The sequence below is a fragment of the Anguilla rostrata genome, chromosome 6, assembly GCF_018555375.3.
Source record: "Anguilla rostrata isolate EN2019 chromosome 6, ASM1855537v3, whole genome shotgun sequence".
NCBI classification, from domain to species: domain Eukaryota; kingdom Metazoa; phylum Chordata; class Actinopteri; order Anguilliformes; family Anguillidae; genus Anguilla; species Anguilla rostrata.
Genome location: NC_057938.1, coordinates 56,611,760 through 56,634,484, shown reverse-complemented (window position 1 = coordinate 56,634,484; position 22,725 = coordinate 56,611,760). Strand labels below are relative to the sequence as shown.

At 53.9% G+C, this 22,725-nt stretch overlaps 1 protein-coding gene across 12 annotated transcripts in view; it reads left to right on the top strand.

Moving 5' to 3' along the window:
* The window catches only part of disp1 (dispatched homolog 1 (Drosophila)), a 51,343-nt gene extending 28,868 nt beyond the window's left edge, over nt 1–22,475 (top strand). For 6 of the 12 annotated variants that reach the window (XM_064340814.1, XM_064340812.1, XM_064340813.1 and 3 more), the window contains 8 exons: nt 3,553–3,976; nt 6,569–6,622; nt 14,649–14,675; nt 15,883–16,006; nt 17,147–17,274; nt 18,150–18,247; nt 18,641–18,741; nt 18,943–22,475. In XM_064340814.1, coding sequence (XP_064196884.1) covers nt 3,594–3,976; nt 6,569–6,622; nt 14,649–14,675; nt 15,883–16,006; nt 17,147–17,274; nt 18,150–18,247; nt 18,641–18,741; nt 18,943–22,398 — 4,371 coding nt within the window. In that variant the 5' untranslated portion in view covers nt 3,553–3,593 and the 3' untranslated portion in view covers nt 22,399–22,475. Of the gene's footprint in view, nt 1–310; nt 643–3,552; nt 3,977–6,568; nt 6,623–14,648; nt 14,676–15,882; nt 16,007–17,146; nt 17,275–18,149; nt 18,248–18,640; nt 18,742–18,942 lie in introns of those variants that run through there. The other 6 variants (XM_064340822.1, XM_064340819.1, XM_064340820.1 and 3 more) reach the window with 4 other exon arrangements.
* The last annotated feature ends 250 nt before the right edge of the window (nt 22,476–22,725 follow it).

The window sequence follows — 22,725 nt, the reverse complement described above, 5'->3', positions numbered from 1 at the left end:
ACTTAACGTTTCATTTTTTTCTTACTTGAACTGTGACTTGCGGGTTTTTTTCCGTGGGGGGCGGGAGGTCAGTCATTTTATAGTACAACTGTGGCGTGTAAACAAGTTAACCAACAAGCACGTCTCATCTTACTGTACAAAGACCCGAAAATTGAAAAGGGTGAGGCCAACATTGCAGTTTGGTGAAGTTGCTGTGTTGTTGGTTGTCGGGTTTCGGGACACCGGGCTTACAAGGAGCAGAGAGAAGCGCTCTATCAGTCATGTCACCTGCGCTTCCCGGCGCGGCGACCGGCCAGAAACGGTCGTCTGCTCCGCCAGCTGTTACCCGCAGCGCGAGCGGCAGCGGGGTTAAGTAGCGGGGGGGACGCGGGTCGTCCTATCAGAGCGCACGCGCGGAGTCCCTGCCCTCCGCAGGATGCGAGCTCCTGTCAGGCGTCCAGAGCGCTTCCCGCTGCAGGATGGCCAGCCCGCAGCGACTTGTTGCTCTCTGTGCGTGGAATCCGTGAGGATTGTTTGCTGATCCGCGGCCGCTCGCCGGATTTTCTAAACGCAGTCCTTTCTTCACCCATTCTCTCTCGTTCCCCGGGAAGCGTTCTTCAATCACGACGAGCAAACTAACCAGCCTTCGCGGTGGGAAAAAAGGTAGCGAACTCCGTATTCGCGTGTGGTTTTCGTGTTTTGAAAATGGCATGGATTGAATTTGTGCACGGACGCTTTCCTGAAATAGCGACTCCGGTTTCTTCTTCTTTTCCTTATGTTTTCTCTGCGCAGCAACGTAACGTTTACGACGTTACCGGATACATGAATGTTGGGGAACTGTTGCCTTGTTAAAGACGCGATTTGTTTTAAGATGGTCATTCGCCAGTAAATTAGTGTTATTAGGTCTTAAATTTCAGTTTCTGTATTCGCTGCGGAGAAGTAAATCACCAGTTGCGGGTTGAAAACGGCGAGGATTTAAGCACTGTGTACTTTTTTTGCTTCGGATAATCGAATGTTTTTAGTTCATTTTGTGCGAATGTGTTCAGCCGCGGTAGTGTACGTAGCCTACTGTATTACATATACGCTGACTTACGGAGCGCAGAGTTTCTGTGTGCTGTGGGGATCTCGTCTTTATTTACACTCTTCGGTTTAAACGCCACACGTCCGAGTCGTGATTGTAAGGTGGCGATTATACGACGCTTGTCTTTCAATGTAGTTCTAAGTAGAGTCCACGCGTACTGTTGTTTTGCAGTTATATTCTGTACTAAACCTCGTTGAAACGCGAGAAAAAATGTTTAAATTGGCAAAAAATTTAAATGTGTGAGGTTTCGATTTTTTGTGGCGTTTAAAAAAATATATTTTAACAGGGAAAAATGGGAGAACAAAGGGAGAAAATGATTATAATCTAGAGTCTGACATTTTTAAGGGGAAGTTCCTCTGTGGTTGCATTGAACGGCAGTATGGGGGTGGGTTGAAGCTTGGACTCTGGACCTGTGATTGTGGGGTGTTTAGGGGGGGGGGGGGGGGTTCCCTTAGCTGTGTTTTCCTGTGCCCGGGGCATGAATTCGGTTTGGGACAGGGGCAGGCCTTTCTCACAGCGGGTCTACAGTGGGGTTATGGGCTGTGTTCGGTAGGGCAGTCTGCACTGAAGCCCCTGTGCTTATTAATGTTAATTACAGGAGTGAAGGTTCAGTCCCAGTCATTGCAGAACCTGATAAAAGCACATTTCCCCCCCCCACTACCGCCACCATGCGCATGGCTGCCACTGTCTCTTCCCAGCCAACAAAACTCTGTTTGTGTCAGGGGGCTGGGGGAGGGGGGGGATGGGGGGGCGAGGCGCACAGACGCTCCTGAATGTCTCACCTGGCTGTGAAGCGCTCGGCGCCAGAGTGTGGAGCCCCCTCCCCCCCCCCACACCCACCCCCCCCACCCTCGGGAAAAGGCTGACGTTTGCGCTTCGTATTCTTCAGGACACAGAAAATCACTTCAATCTCAGGGTTTTCAAAATGCAGCAGGATTTCAGATTTTTGGAAATTTACTTGATTATTATTATTATTATTATTATTATGAGTAGTAGTAGTAGTAGTAGTTGTAATAGTATTTTATTTTAAATTCTTTTTACAAAAATGGCTTTCTTTAATGCTTTTTGCATAGTATTTATTGCAAATTGAGTATTATCAATAGGAATTCAAGAACGAGAATGCTTTGTTTTGTAAAATTCAGTATTTAAATATATTTTGATTTGATATAATTACATTGAACGTTAACATGTTTTCCCCTTACCTTTGAGCCAAAATGGCTGTAATTTCCCTGTTTCCCTTTTACCTTGGAGCCAAAATGGCTGTAATTTCCTCTCTTTCCACTTGCATTTGAGCCAAAATGGCTGTAATTTCCCTGTTTTCCTTTGGTAAATGTCTGCTGCATTTACCCATGCACTGCCCCCCTCCCATACTCTGCTTTTTTATTTTTATTTTAAATAAAACATTTTCCTCCTCTTTAAATAGAAGTTGCTGGATCATATTTTATGAATGGCAGTCAAATATGAGCATTTCCCTGACCTCGCCAGTGGCTGAGTATTTCTGATATTTAGTGCGCACCAGTGACGTTCAAGGTGGTGAACCGAACGGATCCTTTTTTCGCCCCCCCCCCCCCCTCGCATCCTGTTAACCCAATCAGAAAAACACTTGTGCCTTTCATTGGCTTATTTATTCACCCCGGTTTGGGAAGGGGGGGCTCATTTTCACACTGCCCCACCGCAAGCTTTAAAAGGGGGTGCTGTTTGCAGGTTTTTATTTATTTATGCTTAAATGTAAACAGGCCAGTTTCTAAGTAACAGTGGAGAGATGCCGACTGGGAAAGTTATTTTTTGGATGTACAGTCACCTTATGTGATGGACAGATAAGGTATTTTACACATTGGTGGTGCTGCCTTTGGCTGCAAGATGAATTTAATGTGCTGCCTGCCAAGTTTAATTTTATCAAGACAGAGAAGTGAGCTGTGTTTAAATATGGTTAACCAATATCTCTCTCTCACACACACTCGCACACACACCTACACACACACAGGTCAGTTTTGTCCACCCCCTTCCCCCTCACTTAAACAGACCAGGTCTGTCGGCTCGCAGGTAACAGGTTTGTGTCACAGAAGATAAATCACGTGGCATGTTAAACATTTTAAAAAAGCATTTTTGCTGATTGATGGGTAGCCGTTGCCTGGGGTTACTGTAGATGACCCAGTTTTGGGTTTGTGTGTCTCTCAGTATGTTCAGGTTAATGGGCCTGATGCCCCAGCGGGGAGTTTAACAGAGCCAGGACCCCCTGCAGTGACTGTGCACCAGTCGTGGTACTGGCTTTGATTGACAGGTCACTCACCCAACCACACCCCCACCCCCCCAACCATCTGAATCAACGGGTTCACCGAAATCCTGTTGCAGAGTGTGGGGCGTGTCCACTTTGGTGAATGTAAATTGTGTGATTTGATTGGTCGATTGATTGATTGGTTGGGCGGGGTTAAATGGGGTTTGCACGGCTTCAGATTCTCATGCTGCTTCCTGTTTCTGACTCCGCCCCCTAGAGGAGAGGCGTGATCTCTGAGGCGCTGGCGGGAAGACGACCATGGCGCATAGCAACGGGAACGGCGACCTTCTCCTCGGCAACGGTGGCGTCCCGGCAGCGGGCGGCATCGCCACGGCGACGGCGGTGGGACCCGAGGCGGACGGCAGCGCGCTGCGCGGGAAGGTCAGCCAGAACGGCGGCGTGAAGCTCAACGGGCTGCTCCGCCCACACCCCGCCCCCAGCCCCGCCGACACGCCCAAACCGCCCCCCTGCTGCCACCGCTGCCCCTTCCACCCGCCGCTCTGCTGCCACGGCAACCAGCAGGAGTGCCACATCTTCCAGAACCGGTCTCCGGTCCACCCGGCGCCCTGCTGCCTGCAGCAGCACCGCGCCCAGGACCACTTCCAGAACCCGCCCGGCCCGCTCAACATGGCCAGCATGAGGTACAGCTCCGCCCACTTTACCCCCAGAGGCAGAGCTCCGCCCACTTTACCCCCAGAGGTAGAGCTCCGCCCACTTTATCCCCAGAGGCAGAGCTCCGCCCACTTTACCCCCAGAGGCAGAGCTCCGCCCACTTTACCCCCAGAGGCAGAGCTCCGCCCACTTTACCCCCAGAGGCAGAGCTCCGCCCACTTTACCCCCAGAGGCAGAGCTCCGCCCACTTTACCCCCAGAGGCAGAGCTCCGCCCACTTTATCCCCAGAGCTCGCACTTACCGAGTAGCTCCGCCCACTTTATCCCCAGAGGCAGAGCTCCACCACTTACCCAGGGAGAGCTCCGCCCACTTACCCCCAGGTAGCTCCCCACTTTACCCCCAAGCTCAGCACACACACAAACACACAAATCTTAAGAGGAGTTCAGAAGGAACCAGTCATTTAAAGTCTGTTTCCGCCTGAGCATATAAGCTTTATACAAATTTACTGCACTGTATCCTATCTCTCTCTCTCTCTCGGTCTCTCTCTCTCCACCTCTCTGCAGTGGGGGGGAGATGGGGGGTGGGGGATCTGTAGCTGTTAACGCTGAGAATATCTTTGTCTGCTCTTCTGTCATCTCGAGGTCAAGGCTGTTGTCACACGGATAACCCAAATCCCCCCTCCGCCCACCCCGTCCCCCACCCCTCTCCCACCCCTCCCCCCTCCCCCCTCCCAAGGTTGTGCGTTGGCGGATATTCCCCGGGCCACGCAGTGCCGCGGTTCGGCGCTAGCTGAGCTGCACAGACCCTTCCCTCTATGAAAGGCTGCTTTCAGGAACGGTGGACTGATATGCACCCCCCAATGAAAAGGGAGGAAAAGAAGGAAAAGCCTATTCTCCTCTTCTTTTTTGCGTCTCTCATCATCGGTCTGTCTGCCCCCCCCCCCCCCCGGGTGGGAGACGGTGTTGACGGGCTGATGGGTCTGCAGACACAATACAGACGCTACCGGAGAGCTGTGGTGCCAGAACTTTCCGCAGTCCAGCTAAAATAGCCTTTTAACTTTCACCAGTGGGTTCATCAGTACAGACAGACAGGCTAATAGGCTAATAGGCTAACAGGCTGACAGGCTGACAGACAGACAGACAGACAGACAGACAGACAGACAGGCAGAGACTTTGGCCTGTGTGCTGCTTTGTGCATGATGGTGTTAAACTGCAAAAAACAAAAAGTAGAAATCTTTCCTTTTTCATGCACAGAGGTCAGAGGTCATTGTGTCCTATCTGTAACAGCTAAAAATATGTCCAGCACAACTTCCCTGTTTTATGACTTAAGCTATTAATGTAGCGTGAGGGGCTGTACTTTTTGTCTTGCATAAACAAGACCCACACACGCACACACACACACACACACACAAATACACACTCTCTCACTCACACACACAAATACACACTCTCACACTCACACACACAAATACACACTCTCACACACACACACACACATACACCACACACACACACACACACACACACAAACACACCACACGCACACCACAAGCACACACAAACACACCACCACACCACACAAACACACCACCAACACAACGCACACACAGTTGGGTGAGGGAACATGGTGATAAATTGCACTCTTTTTTTTTTTAACTGCCATTTTTAGTAACAGTTTTTTTTGGTGGTTTTAAGTGCATCATATATAGTTCTTCTTGCTCTGAGACTCAAGCTGGTTCTTATTTCAAACAGGAATTCCTGGTGCTTTTTGGTCACTGGCTGCAGCCCATATTTTACCCTTACGGCAGGAGGGAGGGGGTTAGGGGGTGATGGGGGGTGTTTGGGGAGGGGGGGGGCGTTTGGGGGGGTAATGACTAGCGCATGCCTGTCGCCCATTTGCGGTGGGGTGCCCAGCCCGCCGTCTCCCCGTTACGTAAGAGTACCCCGCTGCTGACAGGGCGCCCCGAGAGCTCAGCCTCAAACAGCAGCGTGATTTACCTTCAATTAGGATTCCCCCCCTAACCCTAACCCCCCGCCTCACCACAGACCCACCTCACACAACCCCTCACCTACACGACACACTCCCGTCACACACACACTCCCCCCTCTCACACAACACTCTCCGCCTCACACAGACCACTCTCCCTGTCCTCAACGGCACGCTCTCGATGTCACTCGCGTGCAAAACGCGCCGCGGGTCCTGCTGTGGGGACGGGTCGTGCGCTCGCTGAGATGGGTAAAATTCACATCGTCTTCTCTCGTGAATTTCTATCGCAGATGTTTCTCTCTCTCGTGCTTTCTGACTTTTTAACTCCGCTGTTCAGTATACAGATCCATCTTCTTCTGTGACGACAGATTTGAATCACAGATGCAGTGAAAGTTTGTTTTATTGATTTATTTTTTTTATGGACACATCCGGCCCAGTTGCAATTTTTATTGCCAAAAAAATGAAGACAAGCTTCTCTCCCTCCCTGTCTCCCCCCTTTCTCTCTCTCTCTCCCTTTCTCTTCCCCTGTCTCCATCTCTCTATCTCTCTCTCTCTCCCTCCCTCCCTATCTCCCCCCTTTCTCTCTCTCTCTCCTTTCTCTTCCCCTGTCTCTCTCTCCTCTCTCTCCCTCCCAGGAGCAGGGTTTATGAGCTGGGGCGCTCGGTGGACAGTGTGGTTCCCGTGTGCAGGTCAGACTGGGGATTGGCTGTTTGCTGTTTGTTTACCTGGCTGGGCACACCTGAGTAAAGTTTGGCTGGGAGTCGTGTCTCTGACGCGGAGTTGGGATTTTCCAGACCTGCGTTTCCTCCTTTAGAACCCTCGTCATCGGCCCCCTGCTTTTAACGCCTTCCTCCCTCTCACCAGCTCTGCAGTTTCAGCCAATCACACGACTCACCGGTTTGAGTTTATTCACCGTTACGAGCACTTCTGTCCTAACAGTGAACCTTTTTAGAAATAATACTTTTTTTGATTTAATCATTATTTGATCTTTTTTTTTAGTGCATTTACTGCTGCGGACAGTGTGTCTCACTGCTGAGTGATTTACCTGCTTTCATTTATATGGAAAAAGTGAAATTGCTCGTCCTTGAAAAGCCAGGACTGCTTCTTTGGGAGGAGGGGTGGTATAGATTTCAGTGGATCTTTTCATGGAGTGGAGTTGTGTGGGAAGTACATTATGGTTCTTAACATCTGAACGAGGAGGGATATCTTTCACAGTTTCCTTCCTGAATGAAAAGGGAGGGGTTCTCTCACAGCCTTTTCTGAATGCAGAGAGGAGATGGTCTTTCACAGTGTGAGAGGTTCATTATGGTATTTAATGACTGAATGCAGAGAGGAGATGGTCTTTCACTGTGTGAGAGATTCATTATGGTTTTCATCGACTGAAGGAGGAGAGAGGAGATGGTCTTTCACAGTGTGAGAGATTCATTATGGTTTTTTATCGACTGAGCGAGGAGAGGGGAGATGGTCTTTCACAGTGTTTTGCAGTCCTGAGGACGAGCTGGTGTGCTTTGGGGGGAGGGGCGGGGTGGGGTGGGGTGAGGGGGAGCGGGGGCGGGGGTGAAATCCCATAATTGCGGAGAATGTGCCTGCAGCATTCTAACCCAAACCTGTGCTGTGCTGGGTGGGGGGGGGGGGCACTGTGACCTGCAGTGGCTGAAAGCTCCTCTAAGAGACAGCTGACACGGAGAAATCAGCCGTGGCGTCAGGCCTTCCTCCTCCTCCTCTTCCTCGGGGGCGTGCTCGCTCAGGAAGGCTGGAGCCAGTCTCCGGGCCGCTGGCCGCGTGCCTAACAGCACCGAACGCTGCTTCCAAAAAATTGTGAAAAAAAAAGATAAATAAAAAACTTATGTTATCAGACATGTGCGTTTGATTCGTTGCACAAGGGTTTATGTCCTGTCGCTGGTTTCCATAGCACCCCAGAAAAGTAATAAAAACACTCCCAACCCGTCCCATATATTAACCTGTGCGTATGGATGTATGGGTTCCAGCTGGTGAATCTGAATATGACGAGCGTGTTTTATAAGCAGGAGGATACTTCAGCACCGTAAGAGTGAGCGTGGCTTTGACCTGATGGCCGTGTGTGTGTGTGTGTGCATGTGTGCATGTGTGCGTGTGTGTGTGCGTGTGCGTGTGCGTGTGCGTGTGTGTGTGCGTGTGTGTGTATGCGTGTGTGTGTGTGTGTGCGTGTGCGCGTGCGTGTGTGTGTGCGTGTGTGTGTGCGTGTGTGCGCGTGTGCGAGTGTGCGCGTGTGCGTGTGAGAGTGTGAGAGTGTGCGCTTGTGCGAGTGTGCGCTTGTGCGTGTGCGCGTGTGCGTGTGCGCGCGTGTGTGTGTGTGTGTGTGTGTGTGCGCGTGAGTGTGTGTGTGAGTGTGTGTGTGTGTGCGTGTGCGTGTGCGCGTGTGTGTGTGCGTGTGCGTGTGCGCGTGTGCGTGTGCGTGTGCGCGTGCGCTGTGTGCGTGTGCGCGTGCGGTGTGTGCGTGTGTGCGTGTGTGCGCGTGCGCGTGCGCGTGCGCGTGCGCGTGCGCGTGTGCGCGTGTGCGTGTGCGTGTGTGTGTGTGTGCGCGTGTGTGTGTGTGCGTGTGTGTGTGTGTGTGCGCGTGCGTGTGCGTGTGCGTGTTTTTCCCTTTAATTCAGTATAAACTGAAGAGATCTTACCCGACTGAAACTCAATGGTTAAGTAAGCTGACGTTCTCTTTCTCAAAATAAAAAAAAAAAAGCAGGCCCGTGTTTCCTCTGCTGGAACAAAGGGTTTCTTTTGAAATGTTTTAACAAATACAGAACAGGGTTTCCTGAAAGGCAACAGGTCTGGACCGGCACGGTCTGTCTGAAAGTGATCTTCACGCTATCAGTTTCACCTGCTCGTCAATCCATTACAATCCCTGCCACACCATCCACCGTAAACAAGCCAGTCTGTCTGAGAGCGCTGGGTTAAAGCTGCAGTCTGCAGACACTGTGCTGGGTTAAAGCTGCAGTCTGCAGACACTGTGTTGGGTTAAAGCTGCTGTGTGCAGACACTGTGTTGGGTTAATGCTGTTGTGTATGGCCTATGTTGGGTTAATGCTGTTGTGTATGGCCTCTGTTGGGTTAATGCTCTTGTGTATGGCCTGTGTTGGGTTAATGCTCTTGTGTATGGCCTGTGTTGGGTTAATGCTGTTGTGTATGGCCTGTGTTGGGTTAATGCTCTTGTGTATGGCCTCTGTTGGGTTAAAGCTGTTGTGTATGGCCTCTGTTGGGTTAATGCTGTTGTGTATGGCCTCTGTTGGGTTAATGCAGTTGTGTATGGCCTCTGTTGGGTTAATGCTCTTGTGTATGGCCTGTGTTGGGTTAATGCTGTTGTATATGGCCTGTGTTGGGTTAAAGTTAGTGTGCTGTTTGGCGCTATGCTGATAACTGGCGGCTCATCCTCCCGGGCCTGATTTATATGGCGGGATTAGCAGTGCTTCTGGGAAATGGGCTCAGAGAATTCCTCCTTACAATCACCCAATGCAGAAAAGCACTGAACTTATAAGGCCAGGCGTTCGGGCTGGAGAAGGCGCTGGGTCGCGGTGTGGAATCCCGACCGGGCTGTAGGGGGACCGGGCTGTAGGGGGACCGGGCTGTAGGGGGACCGGGCTGTAGGGGGACCGGGCTGTATGGGGACCGGGCTGTATGGGGACCGGGCTGTATGGGGACCGGGCTGTAGGGGGACCGGGCTGTACGGGGACCGGGCTGTACGGGGACCGGGCTGTACGGGGACCGGGCTGTACGGGGACCGGGCTGTACGGGACCGGCTGTACGGGACCGGGCTGTACGGGGACCAGGCGGGCTGTATGGGGACCGGGCTGTATGGGGACCGGGCTGTAGGGGGACCGGGCTGTAGGGGGACCGGGCTGTACGGGGACCAGGCTGTACGGGGACCGGGCTGTTTGGGGACCAGGCTGTATGGGGACCAGGCTGTACGGGACCGGGCTGCCCCCCCCCCCCGTCTGGCTCTTTTAACCCCCCTGACTTTCGCACATGTCAGCTCCTGTAATGAAGCCATCACATCCTCTCACTGCAGACATCCTGTCTCTGAGCTGGAGGGTCATTCTTGGAAAAAAAACACGCAGTCAGGACAGAACGTGGCGTTATGGATTTAGCAGCTTTCTTCACGCTCCTAGTGCATCATGGGGCCTTTAAGCCCAGACCAGGATGGGGTCGGTGTTCGCCCTTGTCTGATGTCATCGGTTAGGGTCAGCCGCAGTATAATAACTGAGAACGCGGTGGCTTTGGGGGTCGTGGGGGTCGTGGGGGTTTATGGGGGCGGATTCTGTGCTGTAACGGCCTGACGATTTTCACGCCTGTAAATCAGCCCGAATGCAGCTTCCTGCGCGCGGCGAGCCTGAGGGCCGCGGCGGAGCCCCTCCCCCTCGCCAAGCCCCTCCCCCTCACTGCCTCAGAGCCCCTCCCCCTCTCCTAGCCCCTCCCCTCAGTGGGCGTAGTGTGGAAGCTGGTGAAGCGTGGTGGGCGTGGCCCTGTTACCTGGAGTTCAGACTGCGCCCGACAGCACTCCCCGCACGCGCTCAGTCGGCTCGAGAGTCGCGCGGAGGCGGGGGCGCTTCAGTCGGCCGGGACAGTTTAAGTTCCAAACTCCAGTATTTTCATCTCACATCTCACAAACTCACCAGCCGCCTGGTCGTTTTGGGGTTTTTAATGAAAAGAAGCGGCTTAAAATTTCTGCAACTTTGCGATGAATTTCTGTGTCTAGAAGAACTTCCCCGGTGGATTCTGTCCGCTCTCATTGGTGGAGGCTGGATTGTAGCAGACACCTGATAGGTGGACGGCGGTCCTGAGCACCGGGCTCAGGGGAAATGAGTTATCCCTGTTTATTTTACCTGGGACTTTAGAATTCCACGGGTGCCCTCTAACGGGTTTGAAGCGCTCGGTCTCAGTTTTAGGGTACGGTTAAGCCGGGAGGGGGGTGCGGGGGGGGGCGCGGGTGTAATGGAGATGTCTCGCAGACAGCGTGTAACTCGGCTGCGGTGTTGAAATCCGGCCTGCATGTCTGAAATTTCGGCATGTCCATATTTCATGCGCAGGAATGCTGGGATGGCAGCCGTGACTCTGAGAGCGGGAGCATCTGCGGATGTGTCCCCCCCGCTCACACCCACAGCCCCACTGAGCGCGCTCACACCCACAGCCCCACTGAGCGCGCTCACGCCCACAGCCACTGAGCGCCACGCCCCAGCCCCACTGAGCGCGCTCACGCCCACAGCCCCACTGAGCGCGCTCACGCCCACAGCCCCACTGAGCGCGCTCACGCCCACAGCCCCACTGAGCACGCTCACACCCACAGCCCCACTGAGCGCGCTCACGCCCACAGCCCCACTGAGCGCGCTCACGCCCACAGCCCCACTGAGCGCGCTCACGCCCACAGCCCCACTGAGCGCGCTCACACACACAGCCCCACTGAGCGCGCTCACGCCCACAGCCCCACTGAGCGCGCTCACAGCCCACAGCCCCACTGAGCGGCGCCCCACTGAGCGCGCTCACGCCCACAGCCCCACTGAGCGCGCTCACACATTATAATATTTATTATAAAGAGAGCATTTTTCTCTGACTCTTAAAATGAGTTCTTACTGTAGTTTGGCTCGTGTTTCCTCATAGCTTTCATAGCATTGTCGTTTTATTCACTGGAACAAATTTTATAAGCCTGTGTGAACAGAAAAGAAAACCTTCCAGGAATTTCTTTTTTAAGGTTGAGGCTGAACTGCATTGCGCTTAGATGGAATCACCTTCAGAAGCTGCCTGTGCCTAATGCGCGGTGTGTTTCTCACTGATAATAAATATGTTATAAAGGCATGCACTTAAGTGATGGATCGACACAAGCTGCTTATTAAGGACTTTTCATGGATAAATGCATCAGATAAAGTGTCCCTTAGTTGCTGGCCTTACTCAGGAGGAGGTGAGTGTCTGTAGGAGGAGACAAGTGGTGATCCGGAATGACACTGAAGGTAGAAGCTAAAGGTGTAGGAGGTGGTATAGGTGGAGGAGGAGGTATAGGAGATGCGGGAGGAAGAGAAGGAGTTGGAGGTGGAAGAGGAGGTGCGGGGCTGAATCCCTGGAGAGGCTGCAGGAGTGCTGGAGGCCTCTCCTCGTGCTGAATGTGTTCACTCCTGCTTTTCTCAGCGTTCCTGTTCCAACAAATCCCTCTCTTCCCCTGCGTGCTCTGCTTCTTCTGGTGGTTGTTTTTGAAAGGGGGGTGTCCCTCTGAAGCTTTAATCACGTTTAATGAGGTGACAGTAATTGGGCTAGCCCCATCCTGAGCGTCTGCCCCCCCCTCGCCCCCCAGGCCGCGACCTTTGACCCCGTGCAGTGCGTAGCTCGCGGCGCTTCCGGCCTGCAGAGCTGCCGTTTGCTTTATTCATTAACCCGCTGATCTGTAAACAGCCCTCTGCACAAACACAATAACATTTCGGCCAAAGTTATTTTAGCTTTTCTGGGGTTTCCCCCCCCCCCCCCTCCTGTGCTGCGTTGTGATTGGCTGGTGGTCTGTGTTCAGGGTGCTCCTGGGTTTCTCCGACTCAAAGCTCACTCTGCCATTATCCAGCCCTTTTTTTTACAGGGTGATCAAACCCAGATGGCCCCTTTTTTACCCTTTTTCAGGCACTAAATGATAGGAGGGTTTCCCATTTTGCAGGGCTGTTCAGTGCTGTAGTGTGTGTGTGTGTGTGCGCGCGCGCGTGTGCATGTGTGCGTGTGTGTGGAGAGATGTCACATATTACATATAAGCACTGCACAAAAAGAGAATTGTGCCGTGTATCTTTCTGTCAGGAGCAGAAGGTGTAGGAGTGCTGGGTCTTTAGTGACCGTATGGCCATGGGTGTGTCAGTAAACGCAGGGCTGACCTTGCAGGATCAGAATGAAGCTCCTGGTCGGTGTGTGGGTCTGGGTTCTGAGCGGTGGTCCTGGTCGGTGTGTGGGTCTGGGTTCTGAGCGGTGGTCCTGGTCGGTGTGTGGGTCTGGGTTCTGAGCGGTGGTCCTGGTCGGTGTGTGGGTCTGGGTTCTGAGCGGTGGTCCTGGTCGGTGTGTGGGTCTGGGTTCTGAGCGGTGGTCCTGGTCGGTGTGTGGGTCTGGGTTCTGAGTGGTGGTCCTGGTCGGTGTGTGGGTCTGGGTTCTGAGCGGTGGTCCTGGTCGGTGTGTGGGTCTGGGTTCTGAGCGGTGGTCCTGGTCGGTGTGTGGGTCTGGGTTCTGAGCGGTGGTCCTGGTGGGTGTGTGGGTCTGGGTTCTGAGCGGTGGTCCTGGTCGGGTCCGGCGACTCTAGCGCTTCACGGCCGGACGAGAAGTCGCCCGTTGGTGAAACATTCCGGCCGGCGGCTTTTCCGCACCATGGCAACGGCTAATTACAGCATTCCAGGGATTCTCTTCCCGCCGCGGCGGGGGGGGGACGCGCCGCCTCTGGCTTCTGGGCTGCCGGGCGGGGGGGGGACGCGCCACCTCTGGCCTCTGGGCTGCCGGGCGGGGGGGGGCACGCCACCTCTGGCCTCTGGGCTGCCGGGCGTCGGCTCCAGGCCGCCGCGTCCGTTTGAAGCGCCTCCGCGCGCGGCTCTGGGCCGCGGGTTCCAGCTCCCGGGCCGTCCCAGACCGTGGAGGGGGGTCCATCTCCAGCTGCTCCCTCTCTCTCTTCCTCTCGTTTGTTTGTTTGTTGGTTTTTCATTCTCCTGTCCCGGAGGTGGACTCCATACCAGAGTGAACTGCACATTCTTACAATGGTTGCCAATCCAGTTAACCAAAAATTTGTTTTATGAATTTATGTGGAAGAACTGGGTAAATTAATAACTTTTGATTGTATGTTTTTTATAAGTATGTTTGATTGGAGAAATGGGGAGGAGAAAAGTCATTGGGAAAGTACTGGGATTGTACGGACACTGTAAACCTGATGTCCTTCCATGGCAGAGTTTTGGACCCGCTTTGCACTGAGATAAGGGTGTGGCCTAATGTTAGCGGTCATGTTTGAGGCTGAAACGTTAGCGGTAATGTCGGAGGCTGAAGCGTTAGCGGTAATGTCGGAGGCTGGAACGTTAGCGGTAATGTCGGAGGCTGGAACGTTAGCGGTAATGTCGGAGGCTGGAATGTTAGCGGTAATGTTGGAGGCTTACCGATCGGCCTGGAATGCACATGTGTTCAGAGTCTATAAATCTCCTCTTAGGTACAGCTTCGCTCTTCCAGGAGAAAAAAAAACCTCATACCTGTGATGGTTTAATAGGGCCTAAAAACTGAGGACCCCAGAAAGCAGCCCCCCCCCCCCTTTTTTTCCGGCCTGTCGCTGCTCTTTGACCTCGCCGAACTTAGCGCCATCGAACCCGCAACCGGAGCTCTTTCACGGGAGAGGAAGTTAATAAAGTTCTGATTTATGCAACTGTCACTTCAGCGTTCCTGATTTAAAGAGAGAGATGGCGGTTTCAGCGATGCTGAATTGTGTGATATATTTAACGGAGAGCCATTTCCTGGGCTTACCGTACGAGTCTTCTGTTTGACGCATTAAGGGTTTGTGGAGAGGTCCACTGATGCATTATGGGTTTGTGGAGAGGGCCACTGATGCATTATGGGATTGTGGAGAGGGCTACGTGCACATGGGTGTAGTTTTTCTGTGTGATTCTTTCTGATAATTCTGTTCTTTATGGAAGCTTTTGCTTTTGATTCACATTTTGATATTGTTTCCTAAATTTTGAACCCGATTTTTTTTTTTCTTTTTCAGCTCAAGACCATTTAGATTCCCCAAAAGGTAATACCTACTGAAATCCTCTTTCTGTCCTTCTCTCCCGCTTTCTCTCCCTCCTCCTCTCTCCCTCTTTTGCTCTCTCCACCTCTGTTCCTCTTTCTGTCCCTCCTCCTCTCTCCCTCTTTTTCTCTCTCCACCTCTGTTCCTCTTTCTCTCTCTCCACCTCTCTCCCTCTTTCTCTCCCTCCCCCTCTCTCCCTCAGTCTCTGTCTCCCACTCTGTAACTGAATAGAACTGAACGTACGTAATGCTGGTGTGTGTTAGAGGGGCATTAAATGCAGTGAGCTGTGTGCTGTCTGTCTGGGTCTCATTAACAGAAGCTCCTGTCACTCAAAATGTGGCGAGTGAACGGCATTAAGAAAGAACTGGCTTTATATGAACACACACACACACACACTCACACACACACACTCGCACACACACACACACACACACACACACACACACACACTCGCACACACACACACTCGCACACACACACACACACACACACACTCGCACACACACACACACACACACACACACACTATGTGTGCGGTAAGGGGCCGTTGTGCAGTAAGGTCGAGTTTCAGAATTTAGTGAAATTCTGTCGTCTCATTAAGGTAGTGGGGGGGGTGTCTGGATTTTGTATGTGTCAGTTTTCCCCAAAAGACTTGCAGTCCTGCACAGCGTTTCATCAAGTATTTTTCCTACCGTAACGTGACCCCCCCCCCCCATCACTGACCCCCCTCCACTGAAGTCTGATACGCATACGCAGATGGGATTCTAGTGTCTCACACAAAGAGCTACGACTCTTTTGGGTTCACTTGTGTCCCAGTGACAGTGTGTGTGTCTCCAGGTCTGTAGTTTTACTGTGTGTTTTTACTGACAGGAAGTGTTTAGTGTGTTTTTACTGACAGGAAGTGTTTAGTGTGTTTTTACTGACAGGAAGTGTTTAGTGTGTTTTTACTGACAGGAAGTGTTTAGTGTGTTTTTACTAACAGGAAGTGTTTAGCATGTGTCTTTACTCACAGGAAGTGTTTAGCATGTGTCTTTACTCACAGGAAGTGTTTAGTGTGTTTTTACTGACAGGAAGTGTTTAGTGTGTTTTTACTGACAGGAAGTGTTTAGCGTGTGTCTTTACTCACAGGAAGTGTTTAGTGTGTTTCTATGGCAGCCACTGCACGCTGTTTCAAACCTGTGATTCTGACCGCACCCCCATGTCCCCCCAGTTATGCTGCGCTGATAGCTGATTGGCCGGTGGTGGTACTGGGCGTGTGCACTGTCCTCATAGGAGTCTGTGCCTTGGTGGGGGTCCTGGTTCCAGAGCTCCCAGACTTCTCTGACCCCCTGCTGGTGAGTAACAGTACTGTGCGTTGGTGGAGCCACCATCTATAAGACTGCTGTTTTGTCATTGGTTGTTTTTTGTTTCCAAATGATCCATGGGCAGATAGATTTGTTGTGTTTTTTGGATGAAGTTCCCCTGTAAGCAGCAATCATACAACAACAGCTCCCTCATTCTAATGGGCCAACTGACCAATCACACAAGAGCTCCCTCATTCTAATGGGCCAACTGACCAATCACACAACAGCTCCCTCATTCTAATGGGCCAACTGACCAATCACACAACAGCTCCCTCATTCTAATGGGCCAACTGACCAATCACACAACAGCTCCCTCATTCTAATGGGCCAACTGACCAATCACACAACAGCTCCCTCATTCTAATGGGCCAACTGGCCAATCACACAACAGCTCCCTCATTCTAAAGGGCCAACTGGCCAATCACACAACAGCTCCCTCATTCTAATGGGCCAACTGACCAATCACTCAACTGATCCCTCATTCTAATGGGCCAAGTGACCAATCTCATAATAGCTCCCTGATTCTGAAGGGCCAATTGGCCAATCACACAACAGCTCCCTCATTCTGAAGGGCCAATTGGCCAATTACACAACAGCTCCCTCATTCTGAAGGGCCAACTGGCCAATCACACAACAGCTCCCTCATTCTGAAGGGCCAACTGGCCAATCACACAACAGCTCCCTCATTCTAAAGGGCCAACTGGCCAATCACACAACAGCTCCCTCATTCTAAAGGCCCAGCTGGCCTACCACAGCCCTTGCAGTGGAGGTGGAAAATTAGTTTTTCAAGCTGCTTGCTGCGTATTTCTGGCTCAGAATGGATCACAGATGCAACAGATTATTTATAGATTAACGCTTCACAGATGTGGCTTGTGTGTGTTTGTGTGTGTGTGTGTGCATGTGTACATGTTCGTGTGTGGTTGCTTGCGTGTGTGTGTACATGTTTGTGTGTCTCTGTTTGCTCGTGCATGTGTTTGTGTGTGTGTGTACTGCAAATTCCTACAGCTGATTTTCCCTTAACTGGGATCAGTGTATTTTTAGTCATTGTATTGTGCAATAGTATTAATAATTTGTAGATAGTATCAGTGCTATTCTAGACAATTAAATAATGAGCGTAATTCTGTCGCGCAGGGGTTTGAGCCACGGGGCACAGCCATTGGTCAGCGCCTGGTCACATGGAACAACATGGTGAAGAACACCGGCTACAAAGCCACCCTGGCCAACTACCCCTTCAAATACGCCGACGAACAGGCCAAGAGGTGACCACTTCCTGTTTCCTGCTGGCGTCGCGTTCATATGCCGCTGAATGTTCACTGGAGCAGTTAAAGAGAGCATCTCGCTCACGGGTGCGATGGCAGTGCCCCGGCTGGGAGTAGAACCCGCAGCCTCTGAGCTCCCTAACCGCTGTGCCACACTGCAGAACGGATCAGGCGGGGGCGGGGCAGGGTGGGGGTGGTGAGGGGGGGCGTCTCTCTCTTATTTCCTCTTCACTGAGGCCCTTAAGAGGCCGAGAGGAAACCTCAGTTTGGCCGGGGCGGGGGCTCGCTCGTGTCCTCCACTGTCCCTCGCAGACCCCTTTGATTAAAGGGAATTCCAGCCCCCGTTGGGGGGGTTGTGTGTGTGTGGGGGGGCGGGGGGGTGCTGTCGAACCCGGGGCCCTCAGCCAAGACCTGCATCCTGTCTGAAACACACTGCATTACTCATGCATGCGGTCGCCCGTCTGGACCTAAACGCACAGACGCTCTTTCTCTTTTTCAAAAAATTATTTAATTTATCACAGCCAATCTGGAGCCGCAAATGACTTCCTGTTTCAGATCAGTGCTATTCCTGTGTGGCAGATACCCATCCACATGATATGTGTTAGCCCATCCAGACGCAATGTAACTCTGCAAAATACTTTAATTTATTATACATTTTTTAAATTTTTATTTATTTGTCTGTTGTAGTGGATCAAGAGTTGAAATGAGACAATGAAAATATGGTGCTGACGAAATGATCATCTTACCCTAACCGGGATTTTGGATGTGACCTTTTATGTCTGCTGTGATTCATGCTTCTGTTGTCTGTCTGAAAACTGAAGTAGTTTTTGTTTGCGTTTGTTTGCGTTTGTTTGCATTTGTTTGCGTGTTGGTAGTCACCAGGAGGACCGGTGGCTGGAGGAGCACTTGGACAGAGACAAGCGGCAGGTGGAGTGGGACTTCAGCAAAGACAGCTTCTTCTGCGACGTTCCCGGTGTGGACATGCTTTTCGCTTCCTGTTCAAAACTTCTGCAACTCTCACAAAAATATGAAACTTTTCTACGCATGCCACAAAGCTACAGATCACCTAGACTGACCAGTAAATTGGCGGTTTTGTGCGAGTGTTTGTAAATTGGCGGTTTTGTGCGAGTGTTTGTAAGTTGGCAGTTTGGTGTGAGTGTTTGTAAGTTGGCAGTTTGGTGTGAGTGTTTGTAAGTTGGCAGTTTTGTGTGAGTGTTTGTAAGTTGGCAGTTTGTGTGAGTGTTTGTAAATTGGCGGTTTGGTGTGAGTGTTTGTAAGTTGGCAGTTTGGTGTGAGTGTTTGTAAATTGGCAGTTTGGTGTGAGTGTTTGCTGGAAGGCGTTAAGCTCGGTCCTTGTCTCTCCAAGCAGGGGACCGCTACTCCAGGCTGGTGTTCAGCTCTGCGGAGGGGAAGAACCTGTGGAATGTACAAGCAATCAAATCCATGTGCAGTTTGGACAACACGCGGGTAGGTGGCGCTCTCACATCTCACACACGTCTGTGTGAGCTGGACTTGCACACTGCAGCATGAACATAAGGAACGGGCGGCTGCAGTGAGCGGCGTAGTTTGAGCATGACTGAGCGTTCCAAACTGGGGCCTAAAACAGGGAGTAAAGCCTAAATGAGGAGCCCCTCCTGATGTAACTGTTGGTCTGTCGCCCCCCCGCAGGTCCGGTCACACCCGCAGTACTGGAAGCTGTGCCAGCGGACCTCCGATGCCTCCTGCTGCCCCAGCTGGACGCTGGGCAACTACATCGCCGTCCTCAACAACAAGTCGTCGTGCCAGAAGATCACGGAGCGCGACGCGTCCCACACGCTGAAGGTGCTGCGCTCCTGCGCCAAGTTCTACCACAACGGCACGCTGGGGCCCGACTGCTGGGACACGGCCGCGCGCCGCAAGGACCAGCTCAAGTGCGCCAACGTGCCGCGCAAGTGCACCAAGTACAACGCCGTCTACCAGATCCTCCACTTCCTGGTGGACAAGGACTTCCTGGGGCCCAAGGCGGGGGACCCGCAGGCCCCGTCGCTGAGGTACAGCATGCTCTTCTCCCCCACGGAGAAGGGCGAGACCATGATGGACATCTACCTGGACAACTTCGAGAACTGGAACGCCTCGGACGGCGTGACCACGGTGACGGGAATCGAGTTTGGGATCAAGCACAACCTGTTCCAGGACTACCTGCTGACGGACACGGTGTACCCGGCCATCGCCATCGTCATCGTCCTGGCGGTCATGTGCGTGTACACCCGCTCCGTCTTCATCACCCTCATGACCATGTTCGCCATCATCAGCTCGCTGATCGTGTCCTACTTCCTGTACCGCGTCGTCTTCAACTTCCAGTTCTTCCCCTTCATGAACCTGACGGCGCTCATCATCCTGGTCGGGATCGGCGCGGACGACGCCTTCGTCCTCTGCGACGTCTGGAACTACACCAAGTTCGACCGGCCCGACGCCGAGCTGTCGCGGACGGTGGGCGTGACCTTGCAGCACGCCGCCCTCTCCATGTTTGTCACCAGCTTCACCACCGCCGCCGCCTTCTACGCCAACTACGTCAGCAACATCACCGCCATCCGCTGCTTCGGGGTCTACGCCGGCACCGCCATCCTGGTCAACTACATCCTGATGGTCACCTGGCTGCCGGCGGTGGTGGTCCTGCACGAGCGCTACCTGCTCAACCTCTTCACCTGCTTCCAAACGCCGCCGCACAGTAGCCGGGCCTACAGCACCAAAAGCTTCTGGAACTTTCTCTGCCAGAAGGTGGACAAGTGCCTCTTCGCCGCCTCCGAGGTCTCCCGGATCTTCTTCGAGAAGGTCTTGCCCTGCGTGGTGATCAGGTTCCGCTACGTCTGGCTCTTCTGGTTCCTGGCCTTCACGGTGGGCGGGGCCTACGTGGTCTGCATCGACCCCAAGATGAAGCTGCCCTCGCTGGAGCTGTCCGAGTTCCAGGTGTTCCGCTCCTCCCACCCCTTCGAGCGCTACGACGCCGAGTTCAAGAAGCTCTTCATGTTCGAGCGCGTCCACAACGGCGAGGAGCTGCACATGCCCATCACCATAATCTGGGGCGTCACCCCCGTGGACAGCGGGGACCCCCTCAACCCCAAAAACAAGGGCAAGCTCACGCTGGACGCCACCTTCAACGTGGCCACCCCGGCCTCCCAGACCTGGATCCTCAACTTCTGTCAGAAGCTGCGGAACCAGAGCTTTGTGCACCAGTCGGACGAGCAGGACTTCACCAGCTGCTTCATGGAGACCTTCAAGCAGTGGATGGAGAACCAGGACTGCGAGGAGGCGCTCGTCTACCCCTGCTGCAGCCAGTCCGTCTTCCCCTACAAGCAGGACGTCTTCGAGCTCTGCATCAAGAGGGCCATCATGGAGCTGGACCGCAGCACCATCTACCACCTGGACAGCAAGACGCCCGGCCCCAGGTTCGACATCAACGACACCATCCGGGCGGTGGTGCTGGAGTTCCAGAGCACCTACCTGTTCACGCTGGCCTACGAGCGGATGCACCAGTTCTACCGGGAGGTGGACGTGTGGATCCAGGAGGAGCTGAAGTCCGCGCCCCCGGGGTTGAGCTACGGCTGGTTCGTCAGCAACCTGGAGTTCTACGACCTGCAGGACAGCCTGTCGGACGGCACGCTGGTCGCCATGGCGCTGTCGGTGGCGGTGGCGTTCAGCGTGATGCTCCTGACCACCTGGAACGTGGTGATCAGCCTGTACGCCATCGTGTCCATCGCCGGGACCATCTTTGTGACGGTGGGGTCGCTGGTGCTGCTGGGCTGGGAGCTGAACGTCCTGGAGTCGGTCACCATCTCGGTGGCGGTGGGGCTGTCGGTGGACTTCGCCGTGCACTACGGCGTGGCCTACCGCCTGGCCCCCGAGCCCGACCGCGAGGGGAAGGTGGTCTTCTCCCTGAGCCGGATGGGCTCGGCCATTGCCATGGCGGCGCTCACCACCTTCGTGGCGGGGGCGATGATGATGCCGTCCACCGTGCTGGCGTACACCCAGCTGGGCACCTTCATGATGCTGATCATGTGCGTGAGCTGGGCCTTCGCCACCTTCTTCTTTCAGTGCATGTGCCGCTGCCTGGGGCCGCAGGGCACCTGCGGGCAGATCCCGCTGCCCAAGGGGCTGCGCTGCCACGCCCTCTCGCCCGACGGCCCCGCCCCCTCGCTGCCCGCCGCCGGGAAGCTGTGCCGCGGCGAGGTGGAGCACGAGCACTACGAGCTGGAGCCGCTGGCGTCCGCCACAGACGCCGGGCGCACGGACGGGTCCGCCGGCGACGAGGCGCAGGTGTGCCCCCGGCTCTACAGCGGGACCCCCGAAAACGGGCTGCCTGCCCTGTCCGAGCCGGGGCGCCCCTGCCAGTACTCCTGTGGGGACCCCCAGCCGGTCAGGGGCGCGCCGTGGACGCCCCACTCGTGCTCTCAGATCGGGGACGTCCCCCCGCCCTGCCCCGGCTCGTGTGCGCCCCCCGGTGGCCTCCCCCTGCAGGGGCGAGCCTTGCTCTCCGCCCTGGAGTGCCACGCCCACTACCTCCACCACGCCCCCGCGCACCACCTGCCCCGGCAGCACCACCCCCACTGCCCCTCGGGCCTCGGGCAGAGACCCGCCCCCCAGGCCTGCCACCTCAGGAACTACTGCGTGCACATGGTGCAGCTGCAGCAGTCTCCCGACCACCAGGGGGCGCCGGACTCCACCGGCCCTGCCGCCGAAGAGCCCCAGAGGTCGGGCAGGCCTCAGTGCTCGGGCGCTAATGGCGCCGTTAGCCCCGCCCCGGCGGCAAAGACTCTCACAGCGGGGGGGTGCGCGGGAAACCATGTGACGCAGGCCGGCGGCGACCGACCGCCAGAGCCGGCCGATTCCCGCCAGGAGGGGGCGGGGCCCCACGAACGGCCGGCCGCGAACTCCTGCCCCGCCGGGCAGAAGGAGGGCGCCCCCAAGAGGTGCAGGCCGAAGCGCAAGGAGAAGAGGGCCAAGGCCCCCTCCGCCAAAAAACTGTGTTTCAGCAGGACTCTGAAAGATAAGTGCAATTCTCTGGACTCGCATCACACGCCAAAACCGGAACCCGCAGTGCCTGCACTTCCTGTGACCTCACAGCCCTCCTCCGAGAGTCGGTGCTGAATATTAAACGCTTATACAGGAAAACCTTTAAAAAAAACACTATGGAGTAAATTTATGAATAAATTTTGTTATATGAAGTCTTGGTGTGCTGGTGTAGGCTTGCGAGTGTGTGTGTGTTTTTTGCGAGTGTGTGTGTGTTTTTTGCGAGTGTGTGTGTTTTTCAGGGGTGATCTCACTGCTCAGCTATTCCGCTTTATCAGTAATGTGCTTTAAACACTGAGTGTGAGCTAAAGAGCAAAATCCACAAATTACTGCTGCTGTTGGGCCTCCTGGTGTCATAGCCAGGTCAAAAAAGTGTGGGTGTGTGTTTGTGTGCGCGCGTGCACG